At 40.1% G+C, this 16,506-nt stretch overlaps 1 protein-coding gene across 1 annotated transcript in view; it reads left to right on the top strand.

Moving 5' to 3' along the window:
* Positions 1-16,506, top strand: part of Cd84 (CD84 molecule) — a 38,685-nt gene that overhangs the window by 8,485 nt on the left and 13,694 nt on the right. Inside the window, exon 2 of the mRNA XM_028865585.2 lies at positions 4,768-4,886. Coding sequence (XP_028721418.1) covers positions 4,841-4,886 — 46 coding nt within the window. The 5' untranslated portion in view covers positions 4,768-4,840. The remainder of the gene's footprint in view (positions 1-4,767; positions 4,887-16,506) is intronic.

Genomic DNA, 16,506 nt, shown 5'->3' with positions numbered 1-16,506 from the left:
TTGTGAGAGTATAATTGTATTTCGGTTCTGTGGTGATTTGAAATAAAATGGTCCCCAAAGGGAGAGGCACTATTAGGAGGTGTGGTATTGTTAGAGGAAGTGTGTCACTGTGGAGGCGGGCTTTGAGGTCTCATATATGCTCAAGCCATGCCCAGTCCCTCAGGGCACTTCCTGTTGCCTGCAATGTCAAGGAGTAAAACTCACAGCTCCTCCAACACCATGCATACTACCATGTCCCACCATGATGATAATGAATTAAACTTCTGAAGCTCTAAGCAACCCCATTTAATGTTTTCCTTTATTAGAGTTACCACAGCCATGGTGTCTCTTCATAGCAATAGAAACCCTAACTAAGACAGGTTCTCAGTTTAATCCCATAGAATTATGTGTCTATTTTTGTACCAGTACCATTCTGCAGTTTTTACTACTATGGCTCTATAGTATAACTTGAAATCAGGTATTTTTCTTTTAAAAATATTTTTTTAAATTTATTCTTTAAGAATGTCATGCATGTACATAATATAGTATGATCATATCTATCCACCCCATTTCCCTCTTCCAACACTCCCTGAACCCACTGCCCCAAAAAACCCAACACATTGCCCTATATATGCCCTACTTCATGTGTGTCTGTGTGTATGTATATGTATGTGTATGTATATATACATAGATAGACAGACAGATATAGACAAAGACATAGATATCCACTAAATCCAATCAGTGCTGCTCAGGTAAGCACGAATGGGGGACAGATATGTATGAATGTGGGGCTATACACTGGAGCATGGACAAACTACCAGTGGCCACACCCCCAAAGAAAAATAGCTGTCCCTCCTGCAATAGTCTCAGTTGTCACTGGCTCCTCAGCTAGGAAGGAGGGCTCACAAGCCCCTCCCCCATCCACCCTCCCCAACATTGTTCTTCTCATCCAGAATTGCTTTGCCTATTCAGAGTCTTGTGCTTCCACATAAATTTTAAGATTGCTTTTCCATCACTGTAGTAAATAATTGCTGTGGATATCACTCTATGTAAATAAAACACTGATGGCCAATGACCAGGCAGGAGGTAGGTGGGACAAGGAGAGAGACTGCAGCCACCGCCAGGAGAAGCAGCATGTAGAGACTCTGGTAAGCCACCAGCCACGTGGCAAGGTATAGATTTATAGAAATGGGTTAATTTAAGATAAAAGAGCAGTTAACAAGAAGCCTGCCACGGCCATACAGTTTATAAGTGATATAAGCGTCTGAGTGATTATTTTATAAGTGGATTGTGGGACTGCGGGGCTTGGGAAACCTGGAGAAAAGCCCTCCAGCTACAAATAATGTTGGATTTTTGATGGGGATTGCATTAAAAATCTGTAGATTGGCTTGAGGGAAATAGCCGTTTTCACAATATAAGTTTTAACTCTTCCAATTTATGAACGTAAGAGATTTTACCACCTCCTAGTGTCTTCCTCAATTTCTTTAGTGTATTGCAGCTTTCAATACACTTCCTCTGTTGTGTATTTGAGTGTTTGAACTATGATATAACATGGTGGAGGTCTTTCTTCTAGTCACACCTATTTGGTGTTCTATGTACCTTTTGTACATAGATGGACCTCTGTTTCCACCTTAAGGTGGAAATATTTTTACTATAACTATGTAGAAAACATTTTCTACACCCTTGGCATGGAATTCAACTTCTTCTAAGCCATAATTCATAAATTTGGTCTTTCCATGTTGCCCTAAGGATATTATATATTCTTCACACTTATTTTATTAAAAACCAATAATTAACTTTGACTTAATTATCTCAATTCCTTACTGTGCCACCAGTAACACAAATTGTTAAATGGTCTTATTAATAAAACCCTGGAGCCAGATATAAGGATGAAAGCCTTAGAGATCAGGGAAATAGGAAAAGCCACCAGCCAACCTTATCTCACCAACTCTGCAGCTTCCAAATGCGAGTTACTTCCTTTCTACCCACCCCTTTCTATGCCTTGCTTTTCTGCCCTCTCATTGGCTCTTAGCCCAGCTACCTTAGTTCCTTGTCACTGCCTGTCTGTACGGACCTCCAGGTCTCTATAGTTAGTACTGGGATTAAAGGCATGTGTCACCACACTTGGCTCTGTTCCCTAGTATGGCCTTGAACACACAGAGACCCTGCCTGCTAAGTGATCATATTAAGAGGGTGTGCTACCTGACTTTGTATACTTAAAATGGCTGGCCTTTTCACCCTGATCTCCAGGCAAGCTTTATTTATCAAAGCACACTTAAATATCACCACATTTCAGCACAAATAAAATATCACCACATTTCCCCTGTTTTTGTCTAATAAACATTTAAAAATTTAAAAGAAGTTATAACTAGTATGAGAAAAACTATATATAATAAGTATATATAATATATACAGCCACCGGGCGGTGGTGGCGCACGCCTTTAATCCCAGCACTCGGGAGGCAGAGGCAGGTGGATCTCTGTGAGTTCGAGGCCAGCCTGGGCTACCAAGTGAGTTCCAGGAAAGGCGCAAAGCTACACAGAGAAACCCTGTCTCGAAAAACCAAAAAAAAAAAATAATAATAATATATACAGCCAAGAATTACATTAACAATGTCTAATCCATTAACATTTGACAAAGTTAAACAAAAAATTCATTATTTATCCTATTTTGGTGAGTCCAATACAAAATGTGTATATAATATACAAAAATCCAATCCAATGTAAAATATTTAAAACTAGTTGTCTTTTAAAAGTAGATTCAATAATCTACCTTTTTATCATATCCATATTATCTCTTTTTTCTTTTTTTGAGTAGATTCAAAAATCTACCTTTTGTCTTATCATTTCTATATCTTCTCTTTTTTTTCTTTTTAGCATAGATTCAATAATCTACCTTTTTATCTTATCATATCTGTATCTTTGTTTAGAATAGATTGAATAAGTATATGCAATATATACAGTCAAAGATTACATTAACAATGTCTAGTCCAATAACATTTGACAGATTCAGACAAAAAACTCCATTATATATATTAACAATGTCCAGTCCACTAACAGCCTCCAATCCCTGCTACTCTCTCTTCCCTCATGATTCGTAGTTGGTGAGGCTTTCCACTGCATTATTTATTTCACTTAAGTTTTTCATTCCCAGCATCATTTCAGTTTGGTTTTTCTATCTCTTTCTTAAATTCCACTTTCATATCTGACATTAGTTTCCTTATTTCATTAAGCTATTTATTTATGTCCACTTTCACTTTTTAAATAGGTTTTCACTTCTTTGAATATGTCAAGGAAATGAGAACATATTCATAATCATTCTATTAAAAATTATTTCTAAGTCATTTTATTAAGAAGTCACTACTCTGGGGTGTGTAGTTTAAAGAAGAAACAGGATTTCCGCCCCCCCCCTTATTTTCTAGGTATGATTGTTTGGCGTGTGTGTGTGTGTGTGTGTGTGTGTGTGTGTGTGTGTGTGTGTGCATCACATGTGTGCACTGCCTTCAGAGGCCAAAGGACAGTGTTTGATCCCCTGAAATAGGAGTTACAGACAGTTGTAGGTACTGGGAATCAAACATAGGTCCTCTGAAAGAGCAGACAGCCCTAACCACTGAGGCGTCTCTCCAGCACAAGATAACTTATCTTGATTTTTCATGTAATTTGTGATTTTTATGCTGGAGTTTGCAGCTCCAGTGTCAGGCTTAATTTCTCTTAGGTCACTTTTCTTGTTTCAATGAGTGTTTGCAGTGTTCCAGAGGGATTAGGTTATAGTAAAGTTGGGTTATCATTTCCCTCTATGTTTAGGGTACTAAGTTCTGTCTCTCTGATCCTACTCTGAAAGTGGGATACCATCTTCAATAATAGTCACTACCAGGAATAGGTCCATTTATTGCTGGAGATTATCGGTCATCTCTCGTGTTCCTTTCCTGGTTCCTAGAAACCTGCCTTGCAGCTTGGAGTTCCTCGGGCACTGAGCATTTCTTCCTGTGCTCTCGAATGGTGAGCACCTGTCTGGACCAGCTCTGGGCTTGAATCTGTTTACACTCTGGCTCTGGCTTCTACTCTGGATCTTGTTTGACTCTGGCTGACTTTAGATCTAGCTTTGGCTCTAACTCTGGCTTGCCATCTGGAAATGTGTGTCTGCCTTTTGGAATGAGTTTGGCACACCTACACTGAACGTTCAGACTGGGCCTTGGTGTTCTCTCCGCTCAGCTGGTCTTGTCTCACTAAGGGCTACATGTAATCCAGTCTTAGAGACAACTGATGTCCCTTCATGAGTTGGGGAGTTAACTTACCTAGGGGATGGTGGGTCAGGAGGAGGGATACAGTGCTTATGGACAATTTATTCTTGTGATTCAAAATATAGTTAACCCTTTGGCTAATAATCCTAATATATTCTGCATATTTGTCTCAGCTAAATTGTCAACTCCTTTCAGAAATCTCCAACTTACCCTACCCTGGAGTAGATACCTCCCCTCTCACGGTCCTTGTATTTCTTGCTGCTGCAACACATATCACCATTTGTTGAAATTTCCTGTGTAATTATCAATCCCTCCAAAAAGGATATAAATAAACCCCACAAAAGGAAAGCAGTCAATTACTTTATTACTGTTGATATTATCAGCGTCCATAATGTGTCTGGTTCATAGTAGGCACTTAATAAATGCTTGTTTAATAATGGATTAACAATTAATAGGCTAATAGGCACTGTAGTCATAGAGTGGAAAACACTAGTAAGTAGGGTAAGAACAAACACTCCTCAAACAGCTCACACTTCCTCTCTCTCAAGCTTCCGGAAACACCAAAAGTGAAGTAAAACAGTCTCCTAGACTTCTACCTCAGAAGACTCCAGCCTGCCAGAGATGGCTCAGCACCACCTGTGGATCTGGTTCCTTTACCTACAAACCTGTAAGTTCTGAGAATTAACTCCTCCTTTCCCCATAAAACTTAAAAATTATGCTTGGGAAGGCATTGACACGTGCCTTTGATCTATTTTCAGCAGCACATCCTGGGTTGCTGTTTATATTATACTCACAACATTTAACTACAGGAAGAACTTAAGATCCAAACGATGTACTTTATTTTATTAAACCAATAAACCAATCATCTTCCACTTGATAGTTCAGTTCCTAACTATGCCTTCAATTCCTGATACTCTCTCCTCCTACCCATGTCCATTTTGTTGGTGATGCATTCCACTGAACTATTTATTTGATGTAAGTTTTTCATTTCCACCATCATTTCAGATTAATTTTGCTTTTGCATTTACATCTCTTTATTTAATCCCTGTCACCTTAGCTGGTCTTGTCTCCATAATATGTCTGGGATATAGTAGGCACTCAATAAATCTTTTCTTATATAGTTAATTAATTAATGCTAGGCACTGGAGTCATATAATGGAAAACACTAGCTAGTAAGATAAGAATCAATGCTTCTTTTCATTTTCTTTTTTTTCCCATTTATTGAAAACAGATTCTTTGCTCATACAATATGTCCTGATTACAGTTTCCCCTCTCTAAACTCCTCCCAGTTCCTCCCTGACTTCCCTCCCGTCCAGATCCACTCCTTTTCTGTCTCTCGTGAGAAAAGACCAGGCTTCTAAAGATAACAAACAAACATTACAAAATAAAATATAATAGGAGGAAACAAAAGCCATCACACTGAGGCCTGACTATGCAATCCAAGACCCATTAGTTCAACACACAGGACTCCTGTAAAAGACTAAGCTGAAAGCTATAACATATTTTCAGAGGACTCTGTGCTTGCTGCGTCAGTCTCTGTGAGCTCATATGAGCCTTGCTGAGTTGACTCAGAGAGCCTTGTTCTCCTGGTGTCCTCTATCACCTCTGTCTCATACTCTTTTTGCCTCCTATTCCCTGAGCTCTAAGGGGAGGGATTTGATGGAGACTTCCCATTTAGAACTGTGTGTGTGTTCCAAGGAGACTCTCTCCTCATAATGTCTGCCTGTGGGTCTCTGCATCTGTTCCTGTCTGCCACAGGAGGAAGCTTATCTGATGAAGGTTAAGAAAGGCACTTATCTATGAGTAGAGCAGAATATCCTTAAGAGTCATTTTTTTTTTAAGACAAGTAGTGTTTGATTTTACCCTAGGTCTCCGGGCTCTCTAGTCTCTGGGTCACACAAGCAGTGTCCAGTATGGGTTCCATCTCATGAGTGTGCTTTAAGTCAAATCAGACATCGGTTGGCCACTCCCACAAGTTCTCTGCCCCCATTGCCCTGGCGTATCTTTCATGCGGGACAGATCGGAGGCCAAAGGTTTTGAGGCTTTGTCAGTTCTTACTTTCTCCTTTGGTAGCCTGCAGAGTCCCTTCCTGTACCAGAGACAGTAGAACATGGGGGTAAAGGCTCCACATAGGCACCAGCTAGGTTTCTCCACAACTTGTGTTGGTGTTAGCCTCCAAAATGGGGCCCCACTATCAGTTTGTGGAGAGCAAACCCTTGTCTTAGCAACAGCCTGGGTCATTTGGGGATTTCCATGGGACTCTCTAGTCCAACAACTTAACTAAGTGAAACCCAGTCCTGGTACTGGAAGCCTCATTTGGTGACAAGAGATGGCCAGTCCGAACCCTATCTTCCCAATTATCAGGAGGCCTCATTAGGATTGCCTTCATATATTTTAGAAAGTTTCCACTACACTAGATTTTCATGTTATTCCTTCAAATGCCCCTCAATTCTAGCTGTCTCTCCCTGTATTCCCTTCCTCAACCCTTTCTCCCTTCCCTCTTCCCAACGGATCCTCCTCTCCTGTTTCTGTCCCAACTCCGCCCATAAAATCCATTTTATTTTCCTCCTCCCAGAGAGATTCATGTGTCCTGCTCTTTTACCTTCCTCTGTACCTAAACTCTCTGGGTCTGTAGATTGTAGGTTGGTAATCATTTATTTAATGACTAATATCCGCATATAAGTGAATGCATACCTTCTATCTTTCTGGGTTACCTCACTCAGAATGATTTTTTTTTTCTAGTTCCATCCATTTACCTGCAAATTTCATGTCAATTTTTTTAAAGCTGAGAAACACTGCATTGTGAAAATGTACTAATATTTCTTTATTCATTCTTCTGTTAAGGGGCACCTAGGTGGTTTCTGGTTTGGGGCTATTATGAAGAGAACAACAATGAACATGGTTGAGCAAGTGTCCCTGTAGTAACATGAAGCATCTTTTGGGTATATGACCAGGAGCTGTACAAATGGATCTTGAGGTAGATAGATTCCCAACTTTCTGAAGAGCTGCCATGTTGATTTCCATAATGGCTGTGTAAGTTGGCACTACCACCAGCAATGGAGGAGTGTTCCACTTATTCCATATCTTCTCTAACAAGAGCTGTCACTTGTGTTATTGATCTTAGCCATTCTGACAGGTGTAAGATAGAATCTCAAGTAGTTTTGTTTTGCATTTTTCTTTTTTTTATTTTCTTTGTTTTGCATTTTTCTTATGGCTAAGGATATTGAATAATTCTTTAATTGTTTCTCAGTCATTTGAGTTTCCTCTTTGGAGAATTCCCTGTTTAGGTCTGTACCTCATTTTTTAAACTGGATTTTCTGGGTTTTTTTTTTTTTTTTTTTTGATATCTAGTTTCTTGAGTTCTTTATATATTTTAGATATTAGTTCTCTATTAAATGGTGAGTTGCTAAGAAATCTTTTCCCACTCCTTTGGCTGCTGCTTTATCTAAAATGAGAGTGTCTTTTGCCTTACAGAAACTTTTCAGTTTCATGAAGTCCCATTTATTAATTGTTGATCTTAGTGCCCATGTTATCCGTGTGCCACTAAAGAAGTCTTCTCCTGTGCCAATGAATGCAAGGCTATCCAAAACTTTCTCTTCTATCAGTTCAGTATATCTGATTTTTATGTTGAGGTTTTGATCCACTTGGACTTGAGTTTTGTGCAAGGTGATAAATATGAAATTATTTACATTCTTCTACATGCAGACATCCAGTTAGACCAGCATTATTTGTTGAAGATGCTTTCTTTTTTCCTTTGTTTAATTTTGATTTCTTTATCAAAAATCACGTGTCCATGGGTCTGTGGATTTATGTCTGGGTCTTCAATTCAATTCCATTGATCAATGTGCCTTTTTTGTACCAATACCATGCTATTTTTCCCCCAGTATCAGAGCTTTATTAGGAGGAGAGGGCAGAAAACCAGGCCAGGGGGAGATGCATGGGCAGTGAACAGAAAGAGAAAGAAAGATGGTGGGGGAAACAGAGAACAGGAGAGAGAGAGAGAGAGAGAGAGAGAGAGAGAGAGAGAGAGAGAGAGAGAGAGAGACCATGCTATTTTTATTATTGTAGCTTGTAGTATTACTTGAGATCAAGAATGGTGAGAATTCCCAAATTTCTTTTATTTTTCAGGATTGTTTTAGGTATCCTGGGCTTTTTGTTTTTTCATATGAAGTTGAGAATTGTCCTTTCAAGGTCTGTGAAGAATTGTTTTGTATTTTGATGGGGATTGCATTGAAGCTATAGATTGCTTTTTATTCGATGACCATTTTACTCTGTTAATCCCACTGGTCCATGAGCATGGGAGATTTTTCCATCTTCTGATATCTTTATCTATTTCTTTCTTCAATATCTTACATTTTTGTCTTAAAGTCTTCTACTTGCTTGGTTAGAGTTAACCCAAGAAGATATTTTCTATTATTTGAGGCTATAGTGAAAGGTGTTTTTCCCTGCTTTCTATATGAGGGCTACTGATTTTTGTGAGTTAATTCTGTATCCAGCTACTTTGCTGAAAGTGTTTATTACCTGTAGGAGTTCTCTGGAGGAATTTGTAGTGTCACTTATGTATACTACCATATCATCTGCAAATAAAGATACTGTGACTTCTTCCTTTCCAATTTGTATACCCTTGATCTCCTTCAGGAATCTTACTGCTCAGGTATGGAGAAAGTGGACAAGCTTGTCTTGTTCCTGATTTTAGTTGAAATCCTTTGAGATTCTCTCCATTTGCTGGGCCGTGGTGGCACACGCCTTTAATCCCAGCACTGGAGAGGCAGAGGCAGGCAGATCTCTATGAGTTTGAGGCCAGCCTGGGCTGCAGAGTAAGTTCCAGGAAAGGCACAAAGCTCACAGAGAAGCCCTGTCTCGAAAAGCGGAGATTCTCTCCATTTAATTTGATGTTGCCTGTGGGCTTGCTGTAAACTGCTTTTATTATGTTTAGATATATCCCTTGTATCTCTACTCTCTCCAGGACTCTTATTATGAAAGGGTGTTGGATTTTACCAAAGGCCTATTCTGCATCTAATGAGATAATTATGTGGTTTTTTTTCTTTCAGTTTGTTTATATGGTGGATTACATTTATTGGTTTTTGTATATTGGACCACCCCTGCATTTCTGGGATGAAGCCTGCTTGGTTATGGTGGATGATCTTTTTTATATGTTCTTAGGTTGAGTTGCAAGTATTTTATTGAGTATTTTCATATCTACAAGTTTCTTTAGAATATACTTTTGATTCTCTGGATTTCCTGAGGTGTCTGTTGTTATACTTCCCCTTTTCATTTCTGATTTTGTTAATTTGGAGAGTTTAGCTCTGCCTTTTAGTTTGAATAAGTGCTTGTCTATGTTATTGATTTTCTCAAAGAATATTTATTGATTTTTTCTGTATTGTTGTCTTTGTTTCTGTTTTATTGATTTCAACCCTGATTTTATTTCTTGCCATCTATTCCTCTTGTGTGTATTACTTCTTTTTGTTCTAGCACTTTCAGGTGTTTGTTTGTTTGTTGTTTGTTTTTTAGGCCTTTTAGAACCACTTTAATTGTGTCCCTTAAGTTTAGGTATGTTGTATATTCCTTTTCATTGAAATCTATGGAGTACCCAGGGTGCCTGGGTTTAGCTACATCTGGCGTGGAATATCTGAGAGGAAAAAAAATCTATGTACACTATGTTCTTATGTCTGTTCACTTTATTCCTCTAAGACAAAATTCTATCAATACAGCTATAGCTCCATCGGGCATTGAGGGTAGGAATAATACTAGATACAGCAAGCTCTATATTCATCTACTTTATTTCTCTGGGATAAAAATCCTGTTTCTATAGCTTCAGTTCCATCCAGTTCCCTAGGTCATAGTCCTGCTAATGGCTAAATTCCTATGCTATCAACCTCATCTTCATCCTCTATTTCCTCATTCTCCATTTCCACTACTCTCTACTCAGAAAACTCTACACGAGATCTGCTTACCCTTTATGGAAACTCTATCATCCTCTCTTCTCTTGCACTATGCGGTTCTGTCCAGTCAGTTTCTACAGAAAATGCCTACCCCTTCTTTCCCTGGGCACCTGGTTCTCTGCCTCCTCAGGAATGTTATTCTACCTCTCACCTTGATATGTGAAAACCTCTTTTGTTCTCAGTCAGTTGCTCTGGAGAGCCAGTAGGCCTCCATTCAGGGAGATGGTCTGAGCTTCATTTGCACAAGAAACAAAGCTATGCATCTCCCACCAGCTTGTCTTTGCTTATGTAACCTTATCCAGGTACTGGCTCCAGCAGGGAAGTTACCTAGAAGTTCAGCAGGTCTGAAAATATTTGGCCACACAAGAATTTTATAGTAGAAGACAGCTGGAATATTAAAGGCTGGATAGTACCAAATATTCATAATAAATGGCTTGTCTCTTGACAGACCCTTGGCTGATCAAGGTATAGCTTTAATCTATGTTGATCTGATAGGATGCAAGGAGTTATTTCAATTTTCTTGTATCTATTGGGACTTGCCTTGTATCCAAGTTTGTGGTGAATTTTGAAGAAAGCTCCATGAGGTATAGAAAAGAAGGTATATTCTTTTGTGTTTGGGTAAAATGTTCTGTAAACATCTGTGAGGTCCAGTTGATTTATAACGTCTGCTAGTGTTAGTATTTCTCTGATTAGTTTTTGTCTAGATGACCTCTCTATTGGTGAGAGTTGGTGTTATTCTCAGATGGAGGGGACCCCCAAAAGACCACCACAGAGACTGAATCTCGTATGTAAAAGCAAAAAGCCTTTATTTCAAGCTTTGGAGCTTGGTCTGTCTGTCCCACGCAGTGGTGAGAGCAGAGATCCCTGAGCGAAGGCAGGGTGGGATTTTTATCATAGCAGAGGTTGGGGTGAGGAGATTTCCAGGGTCCAGGACCCTGATTGGCTGACTATTGTCTAGGGGTATCTATAAAACAAAAATAGGTGTATGTTAGACTCAGGGACATCTGGCCACCTTATCTAATAGTTGGACTGTTAGGGATTTTAGGTACTTCCTCATCCCTGGGTGGATCACTGGGTGGTGTTAGCTTATGGCTTTTCTTGGATCTGGGTATTGCCTGCCAGTAAGTCTGGCACAGAAGCTGTGTCTAGGCCTCTAAGCCTGTCATGGCATCTGTGTGGTCAAGCTGTATTGGGGTCCCTCCACATTGGGTAATGAGGTCTCCCACTATCAGTGTGTAAGGCTCAATATGTGATTTAAGCTATAATGCTATTTCTTTTACAAACTTGAGTACCCTTGTATTTGGGCATACGTGCTAACAATTGCAATGCCCTCTTGGTGAATTTTTCCTTCAATGAGTATATAGTGTGCTTCCCTATCTCTTTTGATTAATTTTAGTTTGAAGTATATTTTTTTCAGATATTAAAATGGATGCACCAGCTTGTTTCTTAGGTCCTTTTCCTTGGAATAGCTTTTCACATCTCTTTACCCTGAAATAATATATATCTTTGATATTGAGGTGTGTTTCTTGGATGCAGCAGAAGGATGGATCCTGTTTTCATATCCATTCTGTTAGTCTATGTCTTTCTATTGGGGAATTGAGATCACTGATATTGAGAGATGTCAATAACAAATGATTGTTGATTCCTGTTATTTTGGTGGTGGTGGTGATGGTAATGGTGGTGACAGTGATGGTGGTGGTGATGGTGTGTGTGTGTGTGTGTGTGTGTGTGTGTGTGTGTGTGTGTGTGTGTGTGTGTCTGAATGAAGTAAGTGTTTGGAAAATATTAGCCAAGTGTGATGGTATACATCTTTAATTCCAGCATTTGGGAGACAGAGGCAGGGGTATTCCAGACCATTCTGCTCTACATATTGAGTTCCAGGCCAGTCCTCTAGACATAGTGAGATCCTGTCTCAAAATCATGTATATGTTAGCTAATTCTGTTGCTGTGTTTCACACTTGTGTTTCATGCTTTATTTATAAGAAGGGTCCACGTTTTGTTGTACAGAGATGCTGGGCAGGACTTGGTTGTATGTGGGATGGTCCAAGGAAGCTAAACAGGCAGAAAAATGGTAGCAGTTAGAGCTTCAGTACAGGCTATTGGGGTTCTAAAAAGGAAACCAGGGATGAGATATTCATTTTGTCAGGGATCCTCAAAACAGGGAGTGAGCCTTGTTTTCAAAGAATCAGAAGTATGGATTACCCTAAGTGTACCTATGTTTCCCCTCTTAGGGTTATTTCACAGATACTTCCTAAGGGCACAATATGCTCTAGATTCCTCCTGCTGCTCTCCCTGGTAGAGTGGTTCAGTGTTGGGCATGGTCCTGCTTTCCTGCCCCTTCCCAGCAATCAGAGCAATGAGATGGCCAAGGATGAAGGAGAAATACATGTAGACATCTCCATTTTCCCTGGAATCACTGGTTCAAGGAAGTTGGAGACAGTGAATCATGACTTCTTTGTGCTGGAGAAGCTTTTTTAAAACCAAGACTTCCAGTCTTATGCTCTGATTCAATGTTCTCATTGCTTAGTGAACTCTGTGACTGATTGTCCTCCATGTGTCCTAGAGCCACATAGTCAGCCTCCAGGGACAGACCATTTTACAGAAGAGTCCACCACCTTGCTTCTTGCTCATTCTCTCTACAAGTCTTTTCTGTATTGATTTGATTATTTTCCTTTCTCCTCTTATTTTGTATCTATTTGTTCAACCCTTCCCCTTTGATTTTTCTCCTATCTCCCATCAATAAGAGCAAACATTAACCATGTATGAGGCAATCACTATATGTCTGACATAATTCTAAGTCCTCTACAATTACTACTTTGTTCATTCCCATGATACCCTATAAGATGGATAGTACTAATAAGCCCATTTTCAGATGACAACATTTATACACAGACACTCAGAGGTACTTTAGTCAAAAAGTGAGGAATTTTGTTTTATTCAAAGTTTAAGTATGTGCTAATAGGAAAAATACTAGTAAAGCAATGGGTGGCCATGTCCCCACCTCTGTTTGGGATTTTGTGTTTGATTTAGATTTTTAAAGTATTGATTCAGAGTAACCTAAATCCTAATAAAGATGACATAAAGTAAAAATATCTGGGAAAATTATATACTGCTGTAGAGGATTGTAGGTTTCTTATAAAAAAAAAAATACCTGTGACACAAGAATTTCTATAGTTATGTAGAGTAACATAGGATTTCTGCTGCCCAGCCCTTTCCTGCCTCTCTCAACATCTCTTGACTTATTTTGACTAATTATAACTGACTCTTATGTGTGTTGTGTATTCATGCTGTGCCTGTTCATCCTCCCAGCTCTCAAATATGAAGGGAGCTAGTTATACTGTAATAGAGAATAGCAACAACAAAAAAGATAGTTTAGCTACTGCCCCATGCCTCAAACAAGAACAAGAACAGGAAATGCTTACTTAAAGAGCCATGAAGAAACAACGGGTAGCAATGAATATTAAGCAATAATTCAACTGTCTCTACTTCCTCTAACATAACCTCCCACCTCACCCCAATGTCCTATCCTTTATTTTCTTCAGAGTAGTCTAAAGTATTATTCTAGTCCCTTCAACCATTATTATTTGTTTTGGAAATATTTATGAGTGTGTGTGTGTGTGTGTGTGTGTGTGTGTGTGTGTGTGTGTGTGTGATCTATGTCCATGTACATACAGGTACATATATATGTACCTGCATAAGGAGATCAGAGGTCAACACACAATGTCTCTCTTGATTCCTTTCCACCTTACTTTTTAAGACAGGTTCTCTAGTTGAACCTGGAGTTCACTGATTCAGCTAGGTTGGCTGGCCAATGAGCTTCCAGGGATCTGCCCTTTTCTTCCCCGCTCCACTCCCCCATGGTGCTGGAGATCTGAACTCAGGGCCTCATGCTTACTAAGCAGTTGCTTGACAGACTGAGTCATCCCTCCAGCCTCTCATTTGTTTCACATTTAATAAGCAATACAGTGGTCAGGATATGCCAGCCCACAGATACCAGCTTGTTTAGCTCTCATGACCCTTCTTTATTAATTAATTTATTTATTTTACATCCCAACCGCAGTTTCCCCTCTCTTCTCCTCCCACTCCTTCCCCCTACCTCCCCTTCACCACCACCCCTTCAACCCACCCCTCCTCTGTATTCACTCAGAAAGAGGTAGGCCTCCCATGGGCATCAGCAAAGCATCTCCTGACACTTTTATGAGGTCAGTGTTATCTGTAGTGCCATTGTAAAACTGAGGAAACTGAGGCATGAAGGGGTTGCTAAGTCTTCCTAGGACTGATGGCTAATATCCCATAACACCGGTAGTCACATCCAGGAAGTCATGTTCTTAAACAGTAGGTCAACAGTGACTTACAAAGGGGCAGGCCAAGGAAGGTCCTCAAGGCAAGACCTTCTGAGGGTCTCTGAATTCCTCCCCATTAGTACACAAACTGGAGACACCTGTCACATTATCTAGTCCTCAAAGTACCTCAAAATGACAGCTCTGCTTAGTTTCATTTACCAGCTCAGCTGTTCAGCACATTCTTGGGTGTCTAGCTAGTTAGCAATAAAGGGAGCAAAGGCACCTTGGCCTAAGAACTACCATTTTCAGACTCCATTTTACCTTCAGGGTGAAATAAAGTTCAGGTTCCCAAGCCCTAAGGGAGCTGAGAATTTCCCATTGGCTAGCCAACTTCCTCTTTAGACAACAGAAATGCTCTGCTATGTCCCTTAGTTCTCTAAAAACATTATGGCTATTCCTAACAACAGAAAGAACACATGAATCTGATTGGTTGGAATGAAAAGCCCCCATTTTGTGTCAATTGACAGTGATGGAACACACAAGGAAAGTCTCTAATCTTTGACTTCTGATTGTGAAAATTATATCTGTAATTTGGCAACAAATGTTTGTGACTTTTGTCCTTATAAATCTTGCTTCTGCCCCTGTTTGGGGTTGCTGAGAGAAACAAGGCTCCTGAGTCCCTGTCCTGAATCCCTGATCAATCATTAACTCTGCTTATGTAGTGATTTATTGAAGTCTTTGGAACCCATCAGTGTTGTCTCTCTCCTTCCTCATGGATCATGAGGGACTGGGTGTAACCAGCAATAGAGCCTGGCATGGAATATGTTTCTTAATCTGCAGTTTGGGGCACTCTTGCTATGTTGTACTCCCCCCATGTATTCCCCAAACCTACCTTCCATCACCTCCTCCTAAAGAATTAGGCCTCCCATGGGGAATCAACAAAGCCTGGTACATTCAGTTGAGGAAGGACCAAGGCCCTCCCCTTATATCAAGACTGAGCAAGGCATTCCAGCGTAGGGAAGGAGATCAAAATAGCCAGCTCATGAACCAAGGATAGATCATGATCCCACTGCCAGGGGTCCTTCAAACAGACCAAGCTACACAACTGTCTCCCACATTCAGCGTGCCTAGTTCAGTCCCATGCAGGCTCTACAGCTGTAGGTCTATAGTGTGTGAGTTCCCATGAGCTTTGTTCAGTTGTCTCTATAGATTTCCCCATCATGATCTGGACACACACACCCCTTGCTCATATAATCCCTCTTCCCTCTCTTCAACTGCACTCCAGGAGCTCGACTTGGTGTTTGGCTGTAGATCTCTGCATCTGCTTCAATCAGTAACTAGATAAGGGCTCTATGATGACAGTTAGGGTATTTACCAATCTGATTACAGGGGAAGGCCAGTTCAGGTGCCCTCTCCACTACTGCTAGTAGTCTTAGCTGGGGTCATCCCTGTGGATTACTGGTAATTTCCCTAGCATCAGGTTTCTCCCTAATCCCATAATGGCTCCCTCTATCAAGATACCTCTTTCATTGCTCTCCCACTCTGTCCATCCCCTAGCTCAACCATTCCATTCCCTCATGTTCTTATACCTCATCTCCTCCCCTCTACTCTCCTCCTACCCCCAGTTTACCCAGGAGATCTCATCTATTTCCCCTTTCCTCCTTGTTACCTACCTTCTCTGGAGCTGTGCATTGTAGTCTGGTTATCCTTCACTTTACAGCTAGTATCCACTTATGAGTGAGTACATACCATGTTTGTCCTTTTGAATTTGGGTTACCTCAATCAGGATGGTTTTTTTTTCTAGTTCCATCCATTTGCCTATAAATTTCATAATGTCATTGGTTTTTATAACTGAGCAATACTCCATTGTGTAAATGTACCACATTTTCTTTATTCATTCTTTAGCTGTGGGGCATCTAAGTTGTTTTTGGGTTCTGGCTATTACAAATAGAGCTACTGTGAACATAGTTGAGCAAGTGTCATTGTGGTATAATTGAGCATCCCTTGGGTATATGCGCAAGAGTGGTATTGGATCTCGAGGTAGATTGATTCTCAATTTTCT

This window comes from Peromyscus leucopus, chromosome 15, assembly GCF_004664715.2.
Source record: "Peromyscus leucopus breed LL Stock chromosome 15, UCI_PerLeu_2.1, whole genome shotgun sequence".
Lineage (NCBI taxonomy): Eukaryota > Metazoa > Chordata > Mammalia > Rodentia > Cricetidae > Peromyscus > Peromyscus leucopus.
Note: the sequence above shows the minus strand (reverse complement) of the source record. Positions and strands in the feature narration are given on the sequence as shown.